The 21292-nt window shown below is 45.0% G+C and overlaps 1 protein-coding gene across 2 annotated transcripts in view; it reads right to left on the minus strand.

Moving 5' to 3' along the window:
• The window catches only part of Trappc9 (trafficking protein particle complex subunit 9), a 437687-nt gene that overhangs the window by 132185 nt on the left and 284210 nt on the right, over positions 1-21292 (minus strand). For both annotated transcript variants that reach the window (XM_038342309.1, XM_038342308.1), the window contains one exon: positions 11432-11542. In XM_038342309.1, coding sequence (XP_038198237.1) covers positions 11432-11542 — 111 coding nt within the window. The remainder of the gene's footprint in view (positions 1-11431; positions 11543-21292) is intronic.

Here is a 21292-nt window from a genome sequence, read left to right on the forward strand (position 1 = left end):
TTCTTCTCCTTCGCTATGGAACACTAACTAGAAACAGTGCAGGGAAAGAGGTGAACGATGTGCACATGGGCTTTGCCTTTTATACACATACAACGGTGCCTGTGTATGCGCTGTTTAAATGTGATACCCAAGACATCCACTGCCTCTGCCACACGGCTGCCTGCTCATCTTCTCAAGATGAGTCTGCTGCTCCCTAACTAGCCCCAAATGCAGGCATATCCAGGGTAGGGTATACACACAAACATTGGTCTTCCTTGGAATTCAAGTAGCCCTGAAATCCAGCAGGACAAGGCCAGGAGAACAGCAGGACTCAGCAGACAATTGCTAAATAACACGGATATCCAGTCACCTAGGCTTCGAGCAGACACAACTAAACCTCATTGGCTAGGGTTCCCTTTCTCTTCTTCAGAATTGCCAACACGGGGGAATGCTCTAAGACAGACCCAACGCAGGAAGTAACCACTGCTCATGGATGAGCTCTCAAACTCTAAACAGGCTCTGTGTCAGATGCGGAACACCTACCCCATCAGCCCCGCAAGGTGTGTGCTGCATCCCCACACTTCACAGGTAGCACAGGTATTCAGGAGGTCGGAGCACAGTGTGCACAGGGGGCAGAGGACCGCAGTCAGTGCTTGGGAGCTCTGAGCTCATCGCTCCTTCTGTGAGTTCTTAAACAGAGATTATATCAGCAGCAGTGCTGCACTGGCACAAACCATGAGCCAGGAAGAGGGACACTTCAGTGTGTATGTGCACGTGTGGTGTGTATAAGTACACTTGCCTACCCCTGAACACATGTGCACAGCACATGCCCAATACAGCTACTGGCAGAGTAAAGACATTTCATTTGTGTTAGTTCCGGAAGTCTCCAAGAAGTTGCTTTAACTCAGAAGACCTATTAGCCACTGGAACCTGCCCAAGACAGAAGCAGTGAAGCCAGCCACGTGCGAGGCGAGCTTATTTTGGCTTCGAGCTTGATGTTCTCAGTGCCTGCCAGCTCTGGGGCAGGCCCACCCCATAGATTTCCATACCGGCCACTTGCTGACTCCTTGGTTCTCAGTACTTGGTACTAGGCCCAGGTTGGCCTGAGGCCTTCTCTACTGCTCAGCCACTCGGCTCAGGAAGGCAGAGAGGTGTCTAGTAAGTGACCTCCCACTTAGCACATGGGCCCCTTTCCTGGTGACGGTAGTTCCCAGGCTCATTGGTGGGTATGACCGACTCAGATCCATTATATTCTCAATACCTATATACCTAGTGCCTAGCACAGGGCCTGGCTCCTGGTGGGACCCTGATTCACAAGTGCACAAGCTCAACAGGACTCTCTGCAGGAGTGAATCAGTAGATTAAACACAGACCTGCGGTGCCAATGGGACCCACACTTCATCTCACTGAGACTCAGTTTCCTCAGGAGTCGACAGGGGTGTTGTAAAAAGGATCATGGAAGACGCAGGATGCATCTGAAGGCTTCCGATAACACTAACAAGCTATAAATGTGGATGTACCAAGTACCAAGGAATCAGCAAGAGGCCAGTACAGAAAGTTGTGGAGCGGGTCTGCTCCCATGCTGGCAGGCACTGAGCACCAAGTTCTGGAAGCCAAAATAATCTCACCTTGTACGTGGCTGGCTTCACTGCTTCTGTCTTGGACGGGTTCCGGTGGCTAATAGGTCTTCTGAGTTAATGCCACTTCTTGGAGACTTCCAGAACTAACACAAAGTAAATGACTCCATTATGTCAGCCTCATTTTGCTCTGGTTCTGTCACCAACAGTCCCAACAGGCAAGGCACTTTGCTCTGTGACGCTGCCTTGTTAGCCAACTTCCCAGCCAGTTTGCAACTGTGAAGTATTTCTTTCATTATGTGAAAAATGTTGTGTAAGCCACCAGCCAAGGACACACGCAGCGATTTTTGGGGGGCCATAAACAGTCTGCTGACTAACCCCAGCGTGTCTCCCAGGAGACGAGTTCCCCAGAGAATCAGGCAGAGGCTGGCTTCTGCCGGTGGACACAGGCAAGCTCCCAACTAGTACTAGCAAGTGCAGGTTCAGCCCATTCCAATTGTAAGATTCCATCTGCATCCGTCCTCCCTTTCTTCCCTCTCCAGTAGACTGTAGGATTTGAGATCCATTTCTGGTCTGAAGGGCATTCAGCATGATGAAAAAAAAAAAGATGCCCAGGTCTACATGCCACCGCCACCCATGTAGCTCAAAAGTGGGGTGAGCCCACAACTCCACACCAGGAACTGTGCTGCATAGCACACTGCATTCTAATGGCTTTGCCCGAACTTGACAGGAGCTTATGACACCTGTGAGCATGCAGATCCCACTCTCAGAGGGTGTCCCTGGTCTGCAGAATACATAGGCTGCCTGCTGCAAACCAAAAAATGCATCCGTGTGAACAAAAGTGCCCTTTCCTCCAAGCCCCACACGCCCAGACACGGCAACAGAACAAGATGATAGTGGGGATGCTGCTGGCCGTGTAGCCTACTCAGGACACAACCTGTGTGAGCACACACCATAGGCTGGGCTATGCCTCAGCCCAGGAGCTACTAATATCGTACGGAAGAAAGCTATGTGAGGCAGAAACAGAAGCAGACATGGCCAGGGTGCTGACACCTTCCAGCAATCATATAGGACCTATGAAAAGATCACTGAATCTGACGGAGCTGGGAGCTGCTATCCCCTTAGGGTGGAACAAAGAAAAAAGGAATACCCAAGGAATAAGGGCCACAGCTGGCAAAGCTCCCAGCCATGGGATTGGCCTCCTCTATGGAAAACTCAAAAGAGACAAATAGGAAACATGCAGGTTACAAATGGAGTTGAGAGATGTCCGTTTCTTGAATTTTGATTTAAAGAAATGTCATAAAAACACCACATTGAGACAGCTGAAAATCTCAAGTGACAATGTATTCAATGATAATGAGGAAATATTCGTTTGAAAGCATGACACTGCACCCACTCAGGCTATGATTAAATACAAAAATGTTCACAGATCAAACAGGATGTAGGGAAATGAGTGGAACAGAAATGACAAAAAGCACTGAGCTCCTCGCAGAAACAGGGGAGCAGCACACAGAGGTTAAAGACGGGATGAACCATTGTGTACATACCTTGTGCACACATCTGAAGCCTCCATGAGGAAGATGGTTTTGTTCTTGTGGCTTTGATTTTCCTTGTGAGACAGGGCCTCCTATATCTCAGACTGGCCTCAGATTCAATATGGGGCTAAAAATAGCCATGAACTTCTACCTACCTCTACCTTCTGAGTGTTGGGATTCCAAGTGTCTACTACCACTCCTGGTTCATGGTATATCAGGGATCCAACCCAGAGCACCATGCTTGCTGTGGAAGCACTCTACCAACTGAGCTACAGTTCCACCTCCATGATAAAGCTTTTGAGGGTTAGAATACATGATGGTGGCCCATATGTCAATGCTGTGTGGTGATCAGCAACCTCCTTTTATTTTGGCCCTTGCAGGAAAATATCTGGAACTGAGGCAGGTACACTATTATGGCCCTCTGGATGTTGAGGAGCTGAACAGCAGAAAGGCAGAAGGATAGATAAGGTCATAGCTAAGAACCAGAAAAGCTTGACCTGCCATCCACATCCCTAGTTGGTTGGGGGAGTACTTTCTTCCCCAAGAAAAAGGACATTCCTAACCATCAGGCAGAGACATCTGATAGTCCAGAGGTGAGGGTGGGCTTCACTTGAGAGATCCCAGTCAGGTCAGGGCTGAGCAAGCAGTCAGATTCCAATCCCTAGGGAGAGAACCTGCCTTCCAGACCTACTGGAATACTGTGGCTCCAGGAACAGTAGGCTTGGACATTCCCAGGATGAGCCCAGAACATAAGTAACAAAGATAATGCCACACCAGGGCTACATTCCCTTTTTGCTAAGTTATCTGCAGGTAAAATGCCACATGTGCCCCTTGAAGAACTCCTGCCAAGTTTGGTTTGGCTTTGCACATCAGACAGGAACAAGAATAAGGGTCTGGGAGTCAGAGAGGAGGAAAGACCCTTGAGAAGGACCAGAATTAAGCAGAACTGAGCTAGATCCACAGTTGCCAGCCACACCTGGTCCAAGCCCCTGTAGGAGCCATCTAGAGAATGGACAGTGTCCCTAGAAGGAGGGGCTGGAATATGGGTCCTCCCTTGACTGCCTGGGGATGCTATGTCTGTGTGTGATTCCTGCAGGCGCATGGCTCACATGGGCCTCGTCCTCAGACAAGATCCTTCCCATGTTTTTCTGTCTTCATCAACTGTGGTGGTTTGAAAGAATATGGCCCCCAAAGGGAGTGGCACTATTAAGGGGTGTGGCCTCGTTGGAGGAAGTGTGTCACCGTGGGGGCAGCCTTTGAGGTCTCCTTTCTCAACCTTCACTAGGCGTGACAGTCAGTTAACTTCCTGTTGCCTCTGAGTCAAGATGTAGACCTCTACCCCAGAACCACATCTTGCAGGATGCCATGCTCCCTCCCCACCACCATGCTTCCTGCCATGATGATAATGGACTGGACCTCTGGCACTATAAGCGAGCCATCCCATTAAATGTTTTCTTATAAGAATTGCTGTGGTCATGGTGTCTCTTCACAAGCCTAACTAAGACACCAACCCTTGTTTGGAGCGTCACTCTGTACCGTTCCTACCATGCCTGGACAATTCATCATGGCCTGTTGACTCGCTCTCAGTTCTAGACTTGACATTTCTTTTGGTAAAGAAACTGGTTTCTCATTCCCAGTAGGTGAGGAAAGAATTTTCAGTCCCAATAAAAGGAAGCAGGAAGAGGTCTGGCAGATGAGTCCCTAAAAGCATCTACTGATTTAAGCAAAAGCTTGATCCTATGGTCTCCACAGAAGGGAAATGGATCTTCCAATAGGCCTTTACCAACCATGGTGGGCTTGGGCTGCAGGCTGCTGTGGCAGCCTAGTGAAGGGGATTCTGAAAATTGACCACATCAGTCCCCACTCACTGAGCCCCTGCCACGGATAACATAGGGTGGGTGAGTTGCTGGGTGGGTGACAAGGATTAGCTTCATTATCTAAAACAATGGGGGGAGGGAGGGAGAGGAGACATAGATTGCCATGGATATTTTGTGAAACTATCCTTGGGACCTCAACAAAGCAGGGTGGCTTACTACCCCAAGTGATGAAGTTACATATGATAGGACCAGGCTGAAATGCATGACGCAGTCCAGGCCCAGGCAACACTTGCTCAGCACAGTTGTAAGCAGCTGAGAAGACATGAGCATCTACATATAACCCTCCTTCTCATCTCCACGTGTGGAACGGAGACTTCAGGCACAGTCCCATGGAAGAAGCCACACAAGAAACACAGAGAAAAAGAGCCCAGAAGGAGAATATCTGAGCCAGGACATCTGGGTTGCAAAGGTCTGCAGTGTATGGAACTCCAATCATGCCATTGCATTGTTCTCTGCTTGGGGAAAAAGAAAACTATTGCCCCTGTCACCCAAGTCAGCAAATAGCTATGTTTCCCAAGGCACCAGCCTCCTAATTCCATGGCTTGTAGGGGCTGAACTCTGACATTTCCATCCCTGAGCTTAGGGGTCCCCACTGTCTCCAGGGGGATCTGGGTTCCCATCAGCAAAACCATCAGCGGCTAGCTGTAAGGACAACAGCCTAGGGTGACAGAGGGGATGGTGGGCAGGGGCCCAAGCTGGGCCCTTTGAAAGACTCAAGATGGAAAACAGCCTCTCACTATGCATCAGCACAAAGAAGCTGGTACACACTGTCCTCTCTTATTTCTAGAAACTTCCTCTCTGGAAAAATCTCCCATTCTTCTTTCAAATTGAAAAACTAAGAATGTAGAAACTAAAAAGCACCTCTCCTGTAACTCAGAAATATTGCAGAAGGGAATACAGGGCCAAGGGGTCGAGAAAAAGGTCAAATATTCTAGATAATACTCAACGAGAGCTTGCAGGAGAATGGGCACCACACGATTAAGTATTGCTTTGATGCTCATGGGTTTTCTTGGAGCATTTTAAGGACCAAGAGTGAAGGAATAAGAAAGAGAGTAAAGGGTGGGGGCAGATATAGGAGATCTGGGCAGTTCTAGGCTGAGGTAAACAGCACTCTGACACCCCAGTGTAGCCCCAGGAGGCAGAGCTGCCCAGAGGTTACAATGTCAGTATCTGCATGGAGAAGATCCAGGTACCCAAGCTGTAACAGCCTATGGGACTCTGAAGAGCCTATAATCTATGTGGGAACACTAGCAAGACTGAGGACAGAGGGAGGGTGGGCAAAGGCCTGTATCTTGAAGCATGTAATGAGGTAATATCTATTATCATACATTATAAAGATATTTATACATTAAAGAAGGTTCTTGTGAAATTTAATTTTAATGGTCTTATAATTAAACAAAAAACACAATAATTACCATATCTCAATTTTATAGCATATTTGCTGATGGCAATGTTATATTTTTTTTAAAGATGATATAAATTTTTCATTGGGAGCTCCTTCTCTTGTCTTTGGGTATCTTTTGAAGCTGAGTGGGGAGGGGTGCCCAGTGTTATGGGTGGCAGCTTGAGCTACTATGTGCATCTCATACCACAGGTCAGTAGATGAGGCTAGACCCAGTCAATGTCCTGACACTCTAGACAAGATCTGACCCCTACCCACAGGGAAAAGCCCCATCTGATGAACTACTACACGGACTAAAGAACCTCAGCATGTGGGGGGTAGAGACTGTGAGCAACAAGATGGGGTATTTGGCCAAGACAAACATTTTGGGGGGTTTGAACATGAAATTGAAAAGTAAATGTGGAGTGGAATCTAGGATGATGCCACGGTAGGAATGAAGACAGACATTAACACAGTCCTGGAGACTGCAATAGCAATGTAGTGACCACAGCACGGAGTCTGGGAACAAGAACAGCGACCCAGCAGCATAAATCACCTTGGGCAAAAGTCAAATTACATGGCAGCCCTTCACTGCAGAATGAAGGCAACAGGCAGTCACTGAGACTCACAGGCTCAGAGACGAGTCGCTGATGTCCAAAGAGGAGACTAGGAAGGTGGGACAATACTCTGTCCAACCACTTGCCACAATGACCTCCTTTCATGGTCAGGTTAAGAAGAGCTCTCTAAGCAGCAGAGATGAGAGGGGCATTTCTGAATTTCCAACACTCACACCCTCAGTTTATGAACAAGTATTTCACATTTTTCTCTGCATCGGAATGTGTGGCACACGCACTTCTACATCATGTTGGCTCTCCAGCCTGGGCTGTCCCCCTCGACCCCTGCCCTCTGGTCCTCACTAACATCTGCTCATCTGACATATTCTGCTATGAACTAAATGTGCACACCCTCCCAAACTCATAGATTGATCTCTTCACCTTGCCCCCAAAGTGACGAAATTAGCAAGTGGAGACTTTGGGAGGTGAGGATGTCTTGAGAGGAGAGAGAAATCTCCTAAGTAAGACTGGTGGACTGTTTTTAAAGGGGTCAAGAAAGACTGTCTCATGAAGCACAGGGAGAAGCTGTGTTCAGACGAGAATATGGCCCTCATCAGATACTGGACAAGCTGGTGCTTGGATGCCCAGCTTCCAGCATCTAGAACCAAGAGACTCAAGCTAAATCTGCTGTGGTGCCATGAGAGTACCCCACCAGGTACTAAGATGGAAAATGGGCATTAAGAGCAGGCAGCTACTTAACAAATACATACAATGGTGAAGGCAGCTTTGGGTCTGAGGGCCGGCCTACACTAGCAGGGTTCTAGGTGTGCCACCCAAAAGAGACTAACTTGGCCACCAATGAACTCCCAAAGGCAGCTATTGTAGGGACAGGGGAGACAAGGAGAGAGCAAGAGTGAAAGCCACAGTCTTCTCAGACACCAGAGCAGCAATGACAGAGGCATCATGCAACACTGTTCTGAAGGAGCCTCAGGTGAGTGGACACAGAGTAGACACGTAAGACCCACTGGGTGTGAGGTGGTGAAGAACATGGCCCTGCCATGGAGGTACAGCTTGTGAGTAGCAAGATAGGGTACCTGGCTGAGGAAAACATTTACTGGGATTTGAATATGAAATGTCTCCCATAGGCTCATGTGTGTGAACGTTCAGTCCCTCTCTGTTGTAGAAGGTTATGGAACTGCCAGGTGCTAATGCCTCACTGGAGCAAGTGGGTCATTGTGGGAAGGCCTTGAGGTTTTGGAGCTAGCCTCATTTCTTGTCTGCTTCCTGACCATGAAGCATATACAATCAGCTGTCTCAAGCTCCTGCCACCCCTGCTTTCCACATCATGATGAACTGTACACCTTCAAACTGTGAGCCAAAAGAGGTCTTCCTCCCTTAAATAGTTTCTCACCAGGTATTTGGTTCCAGTAACAAGAGTAAGGAATGCAACATCTAAGCAAGGTACAGCTGAGCTTCTGTTAGTCTCTTATGGTAAAATAGGAGAAGAGAAAAATGATTTAAAGACACAGCTCCTCCTTGGAGCACATGAAGGGACCCTGGCTTCGTAGACACACCACCATCCTCCATTTGTTCTCCCCAGCTCAGTGTGGGTCATAACTTATTGTCTTGCCATTCATGGAGTGGTGTAGGGCTCACCACACAGTCTCTTCTCAAAGTGTCAATACTTGTTTTTTTGTGAATGAATAAAACAAAGTATGAGTTAACACTCAGAGATGAGAACTTAGGCAAAAAGCTACATGAAGAAGAAGCCCGAAGCATAAAACCAAACTGCAATTATCTATGACTCGAGTCATTAATATCACATCGCCCGCGTTGCCAAGAATGATTCACATCTTCGCCACAGGACACGCTTAGCGATTTATAATTTCTTAAAATTGTTTCATACTGGTGTCACAAAAAGACCAGATTTATCTTCTCTCAGATCATGGGCAACATGAAAACCGACATTAAGACCAAGAGACAGGACAGATGGCATATGTTTCACTACACAATTGAGGGGGACTGAAGTAGGCAGCACCCACGCTTTCAGAAATGTTCAGCCTCCTTCCTCCCTGGAAGCTGGAGAAAGGGCATTTGCTCAACATAGGCCGGAAGAGTGTAGAGGCCCCGGCACAGCCAGGTGGCAAGTCCCATCCGAGGGAGGACAAGGTGATCCCAGGAACACTCAGGCTCCTCTCACGGAAGGTCAGCAATGGCCCCCCAAGCCTTGGGTCTCCAGCCTCCAAACTGTAACCCAAACTGCCCTTCGAGGGGGCTTCAGGGCCTAACGTGCATTCATACATGCCATTAACAATCACATTAAATATGAATTGCCAGAAGCCACTGCACAGTGAGGAATTAGCATAGAAATGAAGATGGTGGCATATTTACACAATGAAATATTAATAGCAGTCAAAATGAAAGGACTGGGCTTATATTTAGCTGCAAAGTACAATGCTTATTTAAGTTCCAAAGGGACATACATGACAGGCGAATACTTATAGGATTTAAAAATAAATTCTCGAAATGATTCTTGGTTGTGGGGATACACGTATACACAATAAGAGTCGAGAAATACAGACATGAATGGCACTACCACCTTCAAAGAGTCGCCTTGAGGAGGAAGAGAAGGATGGGGTGTTACTTAATTGTTCTTTCCATAGCTTACTTATCCTAACATTTCCTTTTGAGATTTTTTTTTCAAATACAAAGCCTGAAGTGAGCAGAACTTCAGTTTGGTTCATCACTATCAACCCCGCTGGCCTCAGAGCGTCCATTAACTCCAGTGATTTGCCATGCACGGCAGACTGCTGCTGGGGTCACGCCCCAAGCCCAGGCTCCTTTGCATGTTTACTTTTAACCAGGGCTGGTTTCCACGCATTCTTCTGATGCACAGTTGACACACTCTAACCTCAGGTGACTCTACGCTGTGTTTTAAAGGATGTAGATGTTCGTGTAACCCACACCCCCACTGAGTTCATTTTAGCACACAGAAAATTACCTTCCTCCCTTCTGGGTCAAGCCCGGTCCTGACCTCACCAGGGGAAACCCACGTTGAGACTCTCCTAACTGGAGACTGCTTTTATTCGCTCTAGAGCTTCATAAGAACGGCGCCATCACACAACAGGCCCCATGAATGAGGCTGCTTTCATGCCCCATCAAACTCTTGAGCATTCTATGCCTTTGTCCAGGGTGCACCTCCCCTTGTAGAAAACACGGCCAACTTTACCCACTGAGCCAGCTTTCAAGCCCCTTAACTTATTTGGGTAGCTATCGCTTTGCATATGTATGCATGTGGCAAGTATGCATGCATGTCCACATGCGTGTGGGTGCACACACGTGGGGGCGGCGGCTCAAGGTTAATGTCTGGTGCTTTCTTCAATCAGTCTGCATCTTACATATTGAGGCCAAGCCTCTTGCCGAACCTGAAGTCCATATTATCAGCTGCCAGACGAGGTAGCTCAGCAGGAGTGTAGAGGGGTCAGGCTCTACTTCCTGCATACTAGAATTACAGGCGGGCTGTTAAACTCACCCAGGTTTTACATAAGTTCTGGACATCTGAGCCCCAGTCCTCACACATGCTGTGTGGTTTGAAAGAAAATGGCTCCCATAGGGAGCAGCACTGTTAGGAGGTGTGGCTTTGTTGGAGTGGGTATGGCCCTGTTGGAGGAAGTGTGTCACTGTGGGGGGCAAGCTTTGAGGCCTCCTATGCTTAAGCTACATCCAAGTGTGGCACACAGTTGCTTCTGCTGCCTACGGGATCAAGACATAGAACTCTCAGTTCTTTATCCAGCACCATATCTGCCTGCATGCTGCCTCAAAGACAATGGACCAAACCTCTGAAACTGCAAGCCAGGCCCAATTAAATGTTTTCCTTTATAAGCGTTTATATAGTTTATATAGTTTACATAGTGTCTCTTCACAGCAATAGAAACCCTAACTAAGAGAGAGAACTGAGCCATCTCCTCTGCCCCACACCCTGAATATTTTTTTTAAATAACTAATGTTGGAACAGCAGGGCCAAGGGCATTAAAAGAAAGTGTTGTAACTTTGTCCCCAGTGGCTGGGGTTCCAGGCACTTTGTCTCCTCCCCAGGGCTCCCGCCATGTCTTTTCCAACCCCCTGTTCTGATGAATGTGCAGCAGCTTCTCCCTGTGACATCCGCATTTGCATTTCCCTGCTGACTAATAAGACAGTGTCAGCCACTGGGGACGGGGTGAGGGGAGTTCTCTCTTTAAAATAAGACAGAGCCAGGAATATGTAAACAGATCTAGAGCAAACATGGGGGGGGGGTGTCTAGATCTAAGACACAGGCCTGCTTATTTAATGTTGCTGAACCTGGGGCCTCATACATCTTTCTACTGAAAAATAAAAATACCATTCCATCTACCCATGGAACTAGAAGGCATGGCCTCTTGATGTAGGGGGAGGCCTAGAAGAGAGTAAGGAGGGGCTCTACACCATCCCAGCATTACCAAGCTCTGCCCACCTGGGTCCTGGCCTTACTCTGCCTCTGCAGGACACTTACCGCTGGCACTCACTGGCATGCAAGACGAGCTCAGAGTTGTTCCTGGCACAGACTGTCAGCTCGTGCTCTGTGGAATTGAAGACGTCGAGGAGCAGGTGGCACTGTCGGGTGCTGTGTGGAGAGACAGAGGGAAGTTCAGAACCCTCCAACAGCAAAGAGAAGCAACTGGCCCTTTCTTCCTGTATCCTTCGGATCCTGGAACTTCCCACTATCTGAAGATGTGCAGAGATGTGGTTTATAATAACGCCAAGGCCTCTGGGCATGTGCTTAGAACTTTGTCAAACCCTTTACAAACCAAACGAGCTTGGAAAGTAACTCAATTCTCCAAGCCTTAGCAAGTGGCGAGCAACTGGCCTGTAAGACCATCTATACATATGGCATACAGGGTCACTAAATAAAGGTTGTATCCAAATGAGGAAGTCTTGAGACTGAGCAAAGGGCTGGGTGTTGGGATGTGAAGAACTGGGCCCCATGTGTTTGTGCTGACTTCTCTGTAAGCTTCATTCTCTGGGACTCCAAATTATTCCTCTTTAGAGCTGGGGCACTTGAAGCCTCCCCTCCCTTTGCTTCCTGCAGGGTAGGAAGTAGAGTTCTCAACTTCCAAAGGCTCCTTGTAGCAAGGGACACTACCAATGGCAGCATCCCAACCCACAGGCTTCTCAGACCCCAAGTGACAGAGCCTGGAGGAGGAGGAGAAGAAGGAGGAGTCGTCTTCTTGCCTGTGGCCTCCTGGTTCCCCTTCTCTCCTCCTTGGAATGAGGAGACTTTGAAGCTCAGCTACCATTCAGAGATGAGAACCAAACTGCAGGCTGTGAATGGCAGAGCTGGGGCCGGAAGGAGCTGGAAAACCAGGCACCTCCTATAGCAGCGATGTGCCCACCCCCACTGCCTCCTCCCCGTGAACTTACTAGCTACATGGCTGCAATACTTAAGAAGTACCAACAACCCATGCTTCACCGGTGTTGATCACTACAGTTCTGTTTCCATTACAGCTGAATGCTTGCCTAGAACTAGCCCACCTTCCCAAATACCAGGTGTCACGGTAAGTACATGACAGGAAATCGATGCTTGCTGGCTGATCTAAAAGGGGTGGCCATGACACTGCAAGAGCAGAGTCACAGGGCAGCTGTGATAGCCTTGAGGAAAGAGGATAGATCGCTTGTCTTGGAAGTAAGGGAGAGAGATACAGGGACAAAGAGCTGCTCTTGGGGTCATCTCTGGCTCCGTGTGGAATCAAAACCTTCTAAGAGACATCTGACTTCTCTGGTGTGTCCCCAAGCAGGAGGCAGGGCTAGGATGGCTATCTGGAAAGCCAAGCCAAAGGAATAGAGAGGGCTGTAGGAGTTTGCCTCAGTGCCCTGACACTTCTGGGAGACCAGTACAGGGGAGAGGAAGGTAGGGAGAGGACCTAGAAAGAGGGTAGGGGAGAGGACGGACGGTAGGGAGAGGACCGCTGGGGTGATGGCTGAGACTCCAGACTGAGCTCAAAATGGTTTACATTCATGGTTGGTAGGTGCCATTCATCACGCCTGTCCTCTGTTCCCTGGGAACTGAGGGAATGTGTCTAGGGTTCATACACACACAGAAGCAGACACTGTCCAGAGGCCAGGGGGTGTCACAAAGCACTCTTCCCAAGCACATTGGGCTTCTCCAGGGAGGGAGGCGGAGGCACAGTGTCACTATCTCTGGTACACACATCACCAAACTAGCATCAGACGCTTTCAAAAGATATCCTCCTGTTGGCTGATGCTGGGGCTTGGGAGCAAGGGTGTCTTCCCCAGGGGCGTTGGCATTTGGAGCATGCTCAGTTCTGACAGCTGCTGAGAAGCAGCCTCTTCCCTTGGCTCCTAGGCAAAGGAGACTCCAGGAATGAAGATCAGACCTGTCTTTGTCATAACTTCATTAAATCTTTAATCACAGCAAAATCTTTCATCATAAAACATTAATGGGGGAGGGTGTAAGGCCATTTATTTAAAGCCTAGAAGGCTGTCTTCACTTGTAGAGGCCCATAACTGAGAAGCTGCCTCAGAATGTGGCACAGATACACTATGCGTTGCTGTGCTTCCTGTTCTGAGTCACTATGTGGGGCGTCTAAGCTACTGTTTCTATTGCTTCTGTCGACATGATGATGTATCGGCGGATCTTTGTTTTCTATCTGTTACTCATAAATTAACTCCCGTCCCAGTCTGTGGTAGCATTTTGTGCCCACCGCAATCCCATTTACTCATGTGTCTTTCCACATCCTTGTGGCTGGTTTTCTTTATGAGCTGTTGGAACACAGAATTTACTTTTTTCATTCTTGCTCAAGTATTGGGTTTTGTTTGGTCTTCTGGATTCACCTATCTGAAGACGAGGGGTTGCCTAAAAAATGATCCCTGAAGAACCGGAGTCAGAGCAAACTTGGGAGAGCACATAAACTTGCACAGAAAGTGTTAGACTTAGGTCTATGGCCAGTGGGGAAGAGGAAGCTGCCAGAAGCCACATGTTCCCTGATTTATCAGCTGATTCTTCTAACGGACATGTGAGTCTCCCCTGCCTGTCAGCTACACACAGTTGAGAAGGGGAGATGAGGAAGAAAGACAGGTTCTCAGTTTTCTTGAGAATTGAACTGGGAAGAAAGCACAGGAAGAGGGGTTTAAAAAATTAAAACAATCTTCTCCATAAAGTTAAAAGCAACAGATGCAAAAAAAAGATTGCAGGTTAAAAGCTCACCTTATTGGTGATATTTCTATGTATTAATTGAAGATAGTGATAAGGAGAGGTATTTCAGAATACAGATTTATAAGTGCAATGCAGCACAGAAATTATTTATGAATAAATGTAATAAATGTGTGTAAGACATCCATGTAACCTATTTTAATTTTTTACAGAAAAGTTAGTAAAGCAGTCAAATGAATAAAGAGGTATTTTATGCTTGAGGAAAAGAAGAAGGAACAATTCTCCAAATCTACATAAATTCAATGAACCTTAATTAAAAGAGGGACAACAAAGTTTTGGTAAATTCTATGTGCTATTCTAAATTATAGATGTTTTTTAAAAAGCGTCAAGAACACATAGAATAATGAGGAGGAGGATGTTGGAAAGATCTAGCCTGCTAGACATGAAGAAATTATCCAAAGCATAAACAATGGAAGACAGCCCAGAACATGTCCCAGCGCTGGGGACTGGAGGTCTGACCAAGAGGTGATACTCTCTAGGAGAAAAATTCCAGGAAAGTTCTGTGACACCTGGTTATATGCACAGAAAACCATATCCCTAACTCAGACCATGACCTTAAAAGTCCACAAAATAGCTATGTGTGGTGTGGCCACTTCCTCAGAATTCAAACATTTATGCAGATACCCCTTCTACATGGAGGACGGGAAGTGATTCAACCTACAAAGCTTAGGATACTCAAATAGAGGTTAAAAGAAAAGAAAACACAAACCGAGGGAATTCTGGATATGGAAGAGTCTGGGTAACAAACAGGAACTACAGAAACAAGTATAACCAACAGAATACAAGAGATAAAAAAAGAATCTCAGGTGCTGAAGATATTATAGAGGAAATAGACTCATTGGTCAAAGAAAAGATTATATCCAACAAATTCTGGGATACCATGAAAAGACCAAACCTAAGAATAAGAGGGATAGAAGAAGAAGATGTTCAGCTCAAAGGCAAAGAAAATATATTCAACAAAAGCACAGAAGAAAACTTCTCCAACCTAAAGAAGGATATCCCTATGAAGGTATAAGAAGCTGACAGAATGCCAAGTAGACTGGATCAAAAAGCAAAAACAACAACAGAAAAGTCCCCTCACCATATAATAATCAAAACAAAAAACATACAGAATAAAGAAAGAATATTGAGAGCTGCAAAGGAACTGTTAAGTAATGTATGAAGGCAGACCTATCAGAATTACACCCCACTTCTCAATGGAAACCAGAAAGCCAGAAGGTCCTGATCAGATGTGCTGTAGACACCAAGGGACCACGGATGCAAGCCCAGACTACTATATCCAGCAAAACTTTCAATCACCGTCGATGGAGAAAACAAGATACTCCAAGACAAAAACAGGTTTAAACAATACCTATCCACAAACCCAGCCCTACAGAAAGTACTAGAAGGAAAATCCCAAATCAAGGAAGCTAATTGCACCCACAATAACACAGGCAACTGAAAACCTTTCACCAGCATAACTCAAAGAAGGGAAACACACAAATCCTACTACCGAAAAATAACTGGAATTAACAACCACTAGTCACTAATATCTCTTAATATCAGTGAACTCAATTCACCTATAAAAAGACACAGGCGGGCTGGAGAGATGGCTCAGAGGTTAAGAGCATGGCCTGTTCTTCCAAAGGTCCTGAATTCAATTCCCAGCAACCACATGGTGGCTCACAACCATCTGTAATGGGGTCTAGTGTCCTCTTCTGGCCTGCAGGCATACACACAGACAGAATATTGTATACATAATATATATATATATATATACACACATATATACACACACATATGACACAGGCTAAGAGAATGGACACGAAAACAGGATCCAGCCTTCTGTTGTATATAAGAAACACACCTCAACCTCAAAGACAGATACTACCTCAGAGTAAAGGGTTGGGAAAAGGTTTTCCAATCAAATGGACCTAAAAAACAAGCAGGTATAATATCCTAATATCTAACAAAAGAGATTTCAAACTAAAATCAATCAGAAGAGATGGAAAAGGACATGTTATACTCATAAGAGGAACAATCTATCAAGATGTAGTCTCAATCCTGAACATCTATGCCCCAATACAAGAGCATCTACATATGTAAAAAAAAAACTTTACTAAAACTTAAATCACACATTAAACCCCAGACACTAATAGTAGGAGACTTCAATACTTCACTCTCACTAATGAACAGGTCAACCAGACAGAAACTTAACAGAGAAATAATGTCGTGAATCAAGACTTAACAGACATCTAGAGAACATTCCACTCAAACACAAAAAAATATACCTTTTTCTCAGCACCTCATGAAACCTTCTCTAAAACTGACTACATACTCAGTAACAAAGCAAGCCTCCACAGATACAAAAATGGAGTAACCCCCTGTGTCTTATCAGATCACCATGGATTAAAGTTAGAATTTAACAACAATATTATTCTCAGAAAGCCTACAAACTCATAAAAATTGAACAGTGCACTACTGAACCACCCTAGGTCAAAGAAGAAATAAAGAAAGAAATTAAAGACTTCCTTGAATTCAATGAAAATGAAGGCACAATGTATCCAAACCTATGGGACACTATAAAAGCAGTGCTAAGAGGAAAGTTCATAGCACTAAGTGCCCACATAAAGAAAATGGAGAAAGCTCACATTGGTGACTTAACAGCACATCTGAAAAATCTAGAACAAAAATAAGCAGACTCACCCAGGAGGAGTAGAAGACAGGAACTAATCAAATTGAGGGCTATTCAACAAAATAGAAACAAAGAAAACAATATAAATAACCAATGAAACAAAGAGCTGGTTCTTTGAGAAAAATCAACAAGATAGACAAATCCTTATGCAAACTAATCAAAAGGCAGAGAGAGAACATCCAAATTAACAAAATCAGAAACAAAAAGGGGGCATAATAACAAACACTGAGGAAATTCAGAGAATCATTAGGTCATACTACAAAAGCCTGTACTACACAATATTGGAAAAGGTAAAAGAAATGGACAATTTTCTAGATGGATACCATATACCAAAATCAAATCAAGACCAGGTGAACAATTTAAATATACCTATTAACTGCAAGGAAATAGAAGCTGTCATCAAAAACCGCCCAACCAAAAAAAAACCCCAGGACCATATGGTTTTAGTGCAGAATTCTACCAAAACTTCAAAAAAGAGCTAATACCTATACTCCTCAAAGTGTTCCACATAATAGAAACAGAAGGAACAGTGCCAAACTCTTTTTATGAGGCTACAGTTACCCTGATACCACACAAAGACTCAACCAAGAAAGATATTTACAGACCAATCTCACTCATGAAATGGATGCAAAAATATTCAATAAAATACTGGCAAACCATATCCAGAAACACCATCAAAAAAAATCATTCTCCATGATCAACTTAGCTTCACCCCAGAGATGCCAGGCTGGTTCAACATATGAAAATCTATCAATGTAATTCATCATATAAATAAACTGAAAGAAAAAACCATATGATCATTTTATTAGATGCTGAAAAAGCATTTGACAAAATCCAACACCCCTTCATGATAAAGACATATCTAAATATAATAAAAGCAATATACAGCAAGCTAACAGCCAGCATCAAATTAAATGGAAAAAAACTCAAATGATTCCACTAAAATCAGGAACAAGACAAGGCTGTCCACTCTCTCCATATCTCTTCAACATAGTTCTTGAAGTTCTGGTCATAGCAGTAAGACAACAAAGGGAGATCAAAGGGATTCAAATTGGAAAAGAAGAAGTCAAACTTTTGTTATTTGCAGAATATATATATATATATATATATATATATATATATGAACCCCAAAACTCTACCAGAGACCTCCTACAGCTGATAAATACTTTCAGTGATGTAGCAGGATACAATACAAGATCAACTCAAAAAAATCAGTAGTCCTCCTATATACACATGATAAAGAAGCTGAGAAGGAAATTAGAGAAACATCACCTTTCACAATAGCCACAAATAACATAAAATATCTTGGGGTAACACTAACCAAAAAAGTGAAAGACCTATTTGCAAGAACTTTTAAGTTTTTGAAGAAAGAAATTGAAAAAGATACCAGAAAATTAAAGATCTCCCATGCTCTTGGATAGATAGGATCAACACAGTAAAAATGCCAATCCTACCAAAAGCAATCTACAGATTCAATGCGATCCCCATCAAAATCCCAACAAAATTCTTCACAGACCTTGAAAAAACAATAATCACCTTCATACGGAAAAGCAAAAAATCCAGGATAGCCAAAACAATCCTGATAATAAAGGAAACCCAGAAAGTTACCAGACACCCAAGGCATTTCCCCAAGGTTGTCAGTAAACAAATCCTGAGAGGCAAGACTCTCCAGTCAGCAAGCTGTGCAGGAAGCTCTATGGGCACAGCTTCCATGTGCTGCTCTCTCCCCTGGGGTAGGATTTTTGGTGATACAGCTGTTCTTGGGTCTCTGGTGTTCCTCCTGTAAGAAATCCCATTCCCTAAGCTAGACTTGAGTGGAACATTTCTTTGTTCTGTCATCAATGCCTGTCACTGTCTACAGTGAATAGATGTTTGCAACTGCCCAGAAAGTCATGCACCACGACCTCAAATTTATTTTAAAATTAAAATGTTTTAAAACAAGTGAACAGCTTTGTGAGAAGTGAGATATTTCACAAATGAGTTATGTCATATAAAATATAAAAGAAAGCATATTTGTCTGTGTTAAAGTTAAGAACTTTGGTATAAATAGAAATCATTAAAAACCTAAAACAATCTCCTTGTAGAAAGGTACTGTCAATATATTAAACTGACAATGAATCAGAATTCTTATCTCATGGAGAATTTCCATAAATCAATAAATAAATGACTCAGTAAGAAATCAAGGAAAGGGTGGGAAGCAACAGTCGAAACTGGAGAAAATCCAGTGGGCAGTAAACAGACACTCTATCAAGCTGGCAGCCAGAGCAAGAAATCAAACCCTAAGACACCATTTCCCACTCAACTTAATGGAAACACTTAGAAAGTGGTCCAGGACCAAGAGTTCGCCAAGATGTACATCAGCAAAAAGTAGGGTGTAAATAAAATGGTACAATTTCCTTAATAATAAAAAAAAAAGGAAGGAAGGAAGAAGAAAGAGAGACAGGGAAGAAAAGGAAAAAAGGAAGGCGGGGGTTACCTCTCTGAGCAATATCTAAACACACTTAGACATGACAATTCCATGTTAATGTGATTAACTCAGAGGGCTCCCACAAAGACGCACTCAAAAGCATCCACTGCAACGTGGTTGATAGAAGCCAAAGGCTCCTTTTAACAAGGCGAGACTCAACAGGAGAGAGGATGGAGCAGGATGGCTGAGGGGGTCAGAACCTGTGCAGAGGAGAAAATGAGCTCGCAGGAACAGGCTGCCTCGTCCTGGTGTGGGGGTTTGAATGAGAAAGGCCCCTATAGGCTCAATATTTGAATGTTTGGACCCCAGTTGGTAGGACTTTGGGAAGGCTTTGTTTGAGGAGGTGTGTCACAGAGCGTGGGCTTTGAGGTTTCAAAAGCCCATACCATTCCTAGTTAGCGCCTGCTTGTGGATCAAGATGCGAGCTCTCAGCTACTGCTCCAGGGCCATGCTGCCTGCTGCCATGCTCTCCACCACGGTGATCACAGACACTAACCCCCTGGAACTGTAAGCTGCAAATAAACCCTTCTAAAAGTCGCCTTGGTCTTATTACAGCAATAGAAAAGTAACTACGACACATGGGTACATCCTGTGCTAATGATGCCAGGAAAGTAAGCTGCAGGAAAAAACACAAGCACTAGACATGTGTGGCAAGGCCTAAAGATTGTTTTCAAAACTCTATTCTGTTAATAAACATTAGTTTGTATTAGTTTTCCTTGCAAAAGAACATAGATGGAGATTTCACAGTATAGCTTTCTGTCTTTAAATTTAAATATAAATAAATATAGCAAAATGTTCAAACTGGACTGCTGTCCCCTTCATCTGTCTGTTTCCGTTAAAATGTTTAGAAGTATGTGAAAGTCCTTCGGAATGCTGTCTGAGCCTAGGGGCTCCCCCAGAAGAAGAGCCTGAGAAAAGAGCACACAGGGAGCTGGGGCTCAAGGAAGAGAGGCCAGGAGAAGGGCAGAGTGCAGACAGAGTGGAGAGAAGAGGCTGGGCCATAAAAGGTTTTGTGGGCAACTTACAGAGCTGGCCACCCTGAGGTAGCCGGGGCTCCATTTCCTGGGTCCTTCTGGGACCCTTGCAGAGACTTCATAACTGAGCACCTCCGCCACAGCAGACGGGATGATTCATTTTCCCACTGGATCTCGGCCTCACTGGACAAGCTTTTCCTCTGAAGGATCCGGTCTCACACTTCACCGAGTTAAACCACTGTGCAGGGGGTACCTGAAGTCACCCAATCCTGCAGCCTTGGCAAGGCATTTAGAATATTCCAGAAAGCAAGAGATGCTGAGCACTGCTGAGGCAAGGTGCTCTCCAGTTACACCTGCATTAATCTGGTTACTATGGCAACAGCTAGTGTAAAAAGTAGGCTATGAAATGCAGCAGGCCATGAGACTCCTATAATACAAATAGTTTTCAGAAATTAAATGCATCTACTGAAAACATCAACAGGGGTTTCAAAAAAACTTCAGGTTTGATGGCAATGGAGGTTCTCACTAAAGAAAGCATGTTTGATTTGGAACTCTGATAACAAGAAAGCAATGAAGGTTTGGGAGGAGAGCCTCCCAAAGAGAATGTGCAATTAATGCAAAAATCTTGAGACACAGTGTGATCACAGAACAGAACAAGCAGAGAAGAGATTGGCAGAAGATTAATGACGGAGGGAAGGTCGTAAGAAAAAAATTGATTTTATTCTAAGCAGGACAGGAAGCTATTTTGAGAGTCTGAAGCAAATGAGTGGTGCGGACTGTTTTGTGCAGGGCAGAAGGGATAGGATGAGTCCAGTGGTGAAATAGGCACAAGGTGCTTTGTCTCTCCCACCGTCTGTAACCAAATCCATCCCAAAGTCACAGTTAGGGTGGATAGAGTCAAAGACTCAAAAAGCTCTAAACCTGAGAAGACAAAGTTCTGACCTGGGAGTGAGTGGCACTTTCCTTCGCGGCTCTGCCCTGACCCAAAAGGCAGCTTAGAGCTCAGAGGGCTGAGATGATCTGCCCCA

Source organism: Arvicola amphibius, chromosome 9 (assembly GCF_903992535.2).
Source record: "Arvicola amphibius chromosome 9, mArvAmp1.2, whole genome shotgun sequence".
NCBI lineage: Eukaryota > Metazoa > Chordata > Mammalia > Rodentia > Cricetidae > Arvicola > Arvicola amphibius.